This window comes from Dermacentor silvarum, chromosome 5 (genome assembly GCF_013339745.2).
Source record: "Dermacentor silvarum isolate Dsil-2018 chromosome 5, BIME_Dsil_1.4, whole genome shotgun sequence".
NCBI lineage: Eukaryota > Metazoa > Arthropoda > Arachnida > Ixodida > Ixodidae > Dermacentor > Dermacentor silvarum.
Genome location: NC_051158.1, coordinates 33,692,849 through 33,700,102, shown reverse-complemented (window position 1 = coordinate 33,700,102; position 7,254 = coordinate 33,692,849). Strand labels below are relative to the sequence as shown.

The following is a 7,254-nucleotide window of genomic DNA, read 5'->3' as shown; positions in this document are numbered from 1 at the left end:
TATCTACACATAAGTAAACTACAGCCATGTTATTTAAATACATAGCATGAAGTTCTTCGCTCGAACAGGAAAATAAATCAAAATTAATGAGAGCATTGCCATTAAAAAGAGACGGAAGAGTATAGTGAAGGCGTTCTTTTCCAAGATTAGGCCGAGGTGTCGGTACTATCCATTGTACATTGTAGAACAATATGCAAACATGATACTACAGCAACACTCAGCATGACAATAATACGAAATTGCTCAACGTACGTTCGATATAAATATACTAGATAAGAAGTAGAACAAATAAAAAAGCAACATGCATTATATAACATTATGCAAATATATATATAACTAAGCATATAGTGATAATATCAAGTTGTTCCTAGCTGACATCTCATTGAATAAATTTGATACATCAGTAATTCAGTACATTTATTATTAATCAACAAGATTAGTCGCTGTAAAAAAGAACTTGCCCACCATTCACTATTGTCCTTATTGTGTTTACATTATGTAAACTTTTCCTTAGTTGCATGTTAAAACATCATCGAACCATCATCTTGTCCTTGGGCCTTCCCCGTCGTATTAGTAAAGAAGAAAGACGGCTCCTGGAGTCTCTGCATTGATTATCGGCACCTCAACAAGAGAACCAAGAAAGACGTGCACCCTCTTCCACGTATTGACGACGCCCTCCAATGCCTCCATGGTGCCACCTTCTTTTGATCCCTGGACCTTCGATCTGGCCACTGGCAAATCGCTGTAGACGACCTGGATCGCGAGAAGACCGCCTTCGTGACCCCTGACGGCCTTTACCTATTCAAGGTTATGCCTTTCAGTCTCTGAAACGCACCATGCAGCCACCTTTGAGAGAATGATGGACGCACTGCTTCAAGGATTTAAATGGTCGACGTGTTTATGTTACCTGGACGACCTGATAATTTTCTCCCCACTTTCGCAACACACCTTGAGCGGCTTTCGACTATTCTAGCAATTTTCCGACGAGCTGGCCTCCAGCTAAATTCCGCGAAGTGCCACTTCGCTCTTCGTCAAATTACTGTGCTGGGCCACCTTGTTGACGCTTCCGGTGTCCGACCAGACCCAGCGAAGGTACGCGCTGTCACGAAGTTCCCCGTTCCACGGTCTGTCCATGACGTTCGTACTTTCGTGGGGCTGTGGTCCTACTTTCGCTGTTTCGTGAAAAACTGCGGCGCTCTCACGTCCACTCACTGACCTCAAGCAAGACGTCCCGTTTTGTTGGGGTCGTCTACAAGCTGACGCCTTCTCTGAGCTCATCGCCGCCCTAACGACTCCACCAATTCTTGTCTATTTTGACCCAGCTGCTCCCACAGAAGTGCGCACACACGCTAGTGGTCACAGCATCGGTGCAGTTTTAGCCGAAAACCAACGAGGCATTGATCGTGTTATTGCGTACGCAAGTCGTCTCCTATCGAAATCTGAACGCAATTACTCTATTACGGAACGGGAATGTCTTTCCCTTGTCTGGGCGGTTTCGAAATACCGTCCCTACTTGCATGGCCGCCCTTTCCGTGTTGTCATTGATCATCACGCTCTCTGTTGGCTTTCTTGATTGAAGGACCCTACTGGACGACTTGGTCGTTGGACACTGCGCCTTCAGGAGTACTCTTACTCAGTTACCTACAAGTCTGGCCGCCTCCATCTGGACGCGGACTGCTTGTCCCGTTACCCTGTTGACCAACCAGACGAATCGGACATCGAACCTAGTCCCTGCGTTATGTCTATGTCTCAGTTTTTCCAGATTGGTGACGAACAACGTCGTGATGCTTATTTGCGATCGCTCATTGACCGGCTGGAATCCCCACCTAACGACGCCTCACTGCGCGTGTTCGTCTTCGTGAATGGAACACTTTACCGTCGTAACGTCCAATCAGATGGCCCTAAGCTGCTTCTCGTTGTGCCTAAATATCTGAGTTCAACGGTCCTGCGTGAGCTTCACGACGAACTAACTGGTGGTCACCTTGGCGTATCCCTCACGTACGACCGCGTCCGGCGCCGCTTCTTTTGGCGCGGTCTCGCCCGGTCTGTTCGACGTTACGGTGACCACCTGCGATAAATGCCAACGTCCGAAACGTCTTGCCGCACCCTCTGTTGGACTTCTTCAGCCGCTCTCCATCCCGACCGAACCATTATTCCGTGTTGGTTTAGACCTTCTCAGCCCTTTTCCTGAGTCAAGATCCGGCAACAAGTGGGTCGCCGTTGCTATCGATTATGCGACCAGGTATGCAATCACTCGAGCGTTCCCCACCAGCACTGCTACTGACGTTTCCGATTTTTTGCTCCACGATGTTATTCTGCACCATGGCGCTCCTCGCCAATTGCTCACAGATCGAGGACGCGTATTTTTTATCACAAGTAATCGACGATATTTTGCGCTCCTCCACAACACAGAACAAGTTGACCACTGCCTACCATCCCCAAACAAATGGCCTCACTGAGCGCCTAAATCGCACCCTCACGGACATGCTCTCAATGTATGTTTCATCTGACCACCGTGACGGAGACCTGGCGCTACCTTACGTGACCTTCGCCTACAATTCATCGCGTCACGATACCGCCGGTTATTCACCCTTTTATATGCTCTTTGGCCGTGAACCGACGTTACCAATGGACACCCTACTTCCGGCTGCTGCCGCACCGCCTAGCGAATATGCACGTGATGCCATCGCTCGTGCCGATCACGCGCGTCAGATCGCCCGCTCTAGGCTGTCGGCCTCGCAAGCGACCCAGAAGCGCCTCTATGACAGCCGGCATCACGACGTTCGCTTCTCACCCGGTGCCTTCGTTCTCCTGTGGTGTCCATTCCGTCGTGTTGGCTTGTCCGAGTTGTTATCTCGGTACACGGGTCCTTACCGAATCGTATTTTACCTTGTTCGTGGTGCAAACGCCCGAGTAAGTTTCACGAGGACCATCGCACAGCGGCGTCTACCGAAAGGAGGTGGAGGAGGATGCAGTGCACTATGGAGAAGCCCAGCCCGGGAGGGGGCGCCACGGGGGGCACGTGCACCTCGAGTGCGTCCTGGATCATGTTGTTCCGGCCCACCCTGGAGGAGATGCAGGACTTCTCCAAGTACATCGAGCACATGGAGTCCATGGAGGCACACAAGGCCGGCCTGGACAAGATCATCCCACCTAAGGAGTGGATCCCGCGCAAGGGTGGCTACGACGACATCGAGATGGATATTCCGTTGCCCATCTCGCAAGTGGTGTCGCGGGGCCAGGGCCTGTACCGGCAGTGCAACATCCAGAAAAAGTCCATCACAGTCAAAGAATTTCGGCGTGTGGCCCAAAGTGACGTGTCCGCCATAGTCTCATCTCGCTTTGGTAGACTGCAGCGCTTCTGGGATGGGCCCACATTCCCCAGCCCTTTCTTAGTAGTTTCTAGAGCTACGTAAACGCTGTGCGACTGCTGTACAGTACCACGGCCCTTATTTATGCAGCGGCCGGGACAGTACTGTCTTCGGTACTAGCCAAATCGAAAAGGGATTTATTGGAGCGCTCTTTCACCAGAGTACAACAAATCAGTCATACATCGCCGTCACGTAATCGTCTTCGCCAACGCGTGCTCCTTTTGCCGCTGTTGCCACGAAGACGCTCGCGTCCTACGCACCGTGGTTCAGCTTACAGTCCTTCTAATATATATCTATCCTACGCCGTTGTGATGCCGTGTTGTTCAACTAAATCGCATTTAACTCGATTCAATTATGATATGCAGGACATGGCATGGAGTGATTATATCAAGTCGCTTACGCCGTCGCTATATCAACTTTACTAGTATCATACCTATATATTAGACGCATTCATATAATGCATAACATTGCAATAATGACGCATTCATGTCATGCATGACAGCACGTATTTTATGACATAACATGCATATCATTACCTGCATGAACGATGTCATCAATGACATGGCATGCATTCTTATGCTATTCACACGTCATTTATGCATTGCTAGTTTGGGCGCTAGGCATGCGCTTGTGATCGTGGATGGTAGGTCATCACATATGCATCACAACATGAATGACATCATGTTGTATGCATATGCAATAAACATGTCATTCATGCCTTCACTCATGCCAATGTTATGTGATTGTCGTTCATGTCACGCATTCCATGTCATGTTACCCAGTCATACTATGAATGACATTTGTAATTCATGTTAAGTAGGTCATGCGATGTCGTTCTTGTCATGTCACTAGTGTATGTGCTGTCATCGCATTTCACGTCAATCATGCCATGACTTTCGTCATGTCATGCATGTGATTCATCATGCCATTTCACACGTCATTTATGTCATGAGGTCCTGCGTGCGTGTCAAATATGTCATGGCACACGTGTTATTGAAGCAGCGATTGCGACGTTGACGGCATTGAAGGTAAGAAAACGTCGGCGTCGTGTTATTGAAGTTGCTTCTCTTCAGCGTGGCGGTACACTTGAAGGCATTTTAGACCACGTGATAGCGCTCGGCGAGTAACGACGCGTGCGGCGAGAGAAAAAAAAAAGTCCGTCGGCCCCTCCACTCCGCGAAGATGGCTAACCAGCAAAGCTGGAATGTCTATGTTAATCACTGGGCTAATCCCGAGGGTTCGATAAAGCATTTCTCAATTATTAGGTTACACACCCGTTCGGCTGCGACGGAGAGAATGACGTCTCTCTCTGACAACGGCGGACCGTGTTGTCGCTTGCGTTCGATGTCTCGATATTGCACGGCGGCGTGGTTAGCAGTATCGCCCGCCATTGCCGCTTGCGATTCTTCAAAATAAAATTGCTTCAAAATTAAATCTGTTCGTTACATAAGACAACGAATGGCTTATACCACCTTAAGCAATGGCTCATAGCCCCGTAAACGAGGCCTCCCCATTACGACGACAGAAGTGAAATTCGACGCTGGAATGATTAGCGACAACGGAGCCAGCTGGAAGAAGACGACGACGACGACGCTCGAGCAAATGCTGATAGTTTTCTGTTGACAGCGATTCCGCTTTAAAAAGTAGGCGCAAATGCGCTCTGTGCGAGAGCATACACAGGGACACTTGGGAAGACTATAGTCGCGTACAACTTTAGAAGGCAGCGGCATTTGCCCCCTCAAAGGCGGATGCATACGAGCTTCCACCAATGGACGCGCACTAAAGATTTGCGTCATGAGCCGGACGACCGGTGTCCACGTCGACGGAGAACATGGCAGCCCACGCTTCAAACCGGGGCGAGTCGCGTCAGCGGGACTATTTTAGTCGTGGAGTAAATCGGCTGCTCCGCTTCAATCATTTGGGCGGGGCCTCTCGATCCTGTCTTCTTAAGTCCTGTCTCAATGCCCTGCTTTCAGGGTGGGGACACATCTCCGCCGGCGCCATATTGGTTTTCATCGCCGCTTCGCTGCCTTGAAGCGTGCACGAAAGACGTCGTGATTTTGTCGAAGTCGTCAACATTTCCGCGGGGAAAGTCATAAGTGAAAATTTGTAAACGGAACTGTTCGATTTAGTAATATATTCGCAAGAACGTTGGCACACACAAATTTGACATTGAAAGAATGTTTGTTTAGGATCGAGTTCCCATCTAAATATAAGTGAACTGAGTAATCCTTCGTGGCAAGCACTGCACCATTTTGATGACGGTTGTTGCATGTAAAAGCATACACAGTTGTGGAATACATAAGTACGCATACACACAAATATGCACAAATAAGCGCAACTAAATTGCTGACACGCACACTATCACGCCCATACAAAAGCGCCCGCACGAACTCATACACAGATGCACAGAAATGGGCGCACACAGAAACATACACCGAGACACGTGACACCAGAAACAAACACATAAGAAGGCGCAAACACAGACACGCGCACAAATACCCGCATATACCCGCACGCACACACGCACACAAACACGTATACACACTCGGAAGCACACAAATGCGCGCTGACTCCGGAGACGTTCGTAGTTTCGGTATGTTTCACCAGTTTCACCTCACAGCTTCGCCGGCGTCTCCGTGTCTGCGTCCCCGGGACTTTGGCGCCGGACTGTCGCCGTTCTCGCTCAGTGTCCCGGGTGAGAGAGAGAGCGTTCCGCAGGCGGCGAGCATGACCTTGACGTGCAAACGTGCTTTTGGTTCTGTGGACAGTCGTGTTCCGCGCTGTTGAGAGAGAGATTATTGTTGGAAAGGGTGAAAGATTGGGTTAAAGTCACGGTGTAAGAATAAGGAGAGGTGCTGACACTCTCCCCCCAACGCGCGCGAAAGCGCCGCTCGCTCGCGTCCAGATTATGTTCGGCTTGGTTGAAGCTGGTTCGGCGCCGTCGTAGAGGGCGCTGCGGTATGCGGTCCCAGCCTCGGCGGCAAGGCGCGTGCTGCCGCTGCTTCGTCTTCCTGCTTGCATGTGCGGTTGCGCTGTTTTGAAGGCACGATTTTTGTTCGCTTTGGTTTCATGAGCTTGTGCTTGGGTATTGTCGCCACGGGCCCTCGACGAAGGTGGCAGCGGCCTTGTGAGGGGCGTTTGAAATGGCTAGAAAGTACTTCGTTCCGAACTGCAATTCTGGATACCTGACTTGTGCGGAGCGTGTGCCTTTATTCAAAGCGCCGTCATACAGCGATCGTCTAGAGCAGTGGCGCCGTGCAAATCTGAGGGCAGACCGAACTCTAACGCCTACCGACCATGTCTGCACAGCCATTTTTCAGAGGATACGATATCGATGGCATATTGTCACGACGTCGAAAGCTCAAGGGACAAACGAAACGCATTTGTCGGCAGAGGCAGTAGCAAGAACGGACGGTTTTAAAATAGCGCGCGCTAGTCACTGCTTCCTCTTCTTCTTGCTATGTTTTTCATAAGTGCCGATGTGTCTTATGCCGTCGTCATCGCCGCGCTAGACACGAGGCAATATTACGCGGAGCGCTCGATAGGATTCCCACCTTATTTTCAAACTGTCCAAAGAACCTCACACGGTCAAATAAACCTCGAAAGCCGCTGCGGAAGAGAGAACCTCCTGTGTGCCGCAGTAGTTCGTGCAAATTTTGCTGCATGTAAAAGATATATACTGGGTGGTTTACTATCATGCACCAAGATTGGAAAATATGTAAATGTCACGTATCTGGACCGAATCAAGGTAATGTCTGCCGTGGCTTGGAGATACTCAGATTATTTTTTTATTCCGCTTAATTACATAATTATTTCATAATTGATTAATCAACTCTTTTAATGCTATAATTGGATAGAAAGTGTGAACAAGAGAATTGTA

At 49.4% G+C, this 7,254-nt stretch overlaps 1 protein-coding gene across 1 annotated transcript; it reads left to right on the top strand.

Moving 5' to 3' along the window:
• The first annotated feature begins 2,981 nt into the window (after positions 1 to 2,981).
• On the top strand, positions 2,982 to 3,416 carry LOC119454053 (probable lysine-specific demethylase 4B). Its single transcript, XM_037716066.1, has one exon. It carries the CDS (start codon positions 2,982 to 2,984, stop codon positions 3,414 to 3,416), a length of 435 nt encoding a protein of 144 aa, XP_037571994.1.
• Positions 3,417 to 7,254: the final 3,838 nt, after the last annotated feature.

Excerpts from the sequence above, each read along its gene's own strand:
- LOC119454053 (XM_037716066.1), top strand. The coding sequence starts at position 2,982 with ATGGAGAAGCCCAGCCCGGGAGGGGGCGCCACGGGGGGCACGTGCACC.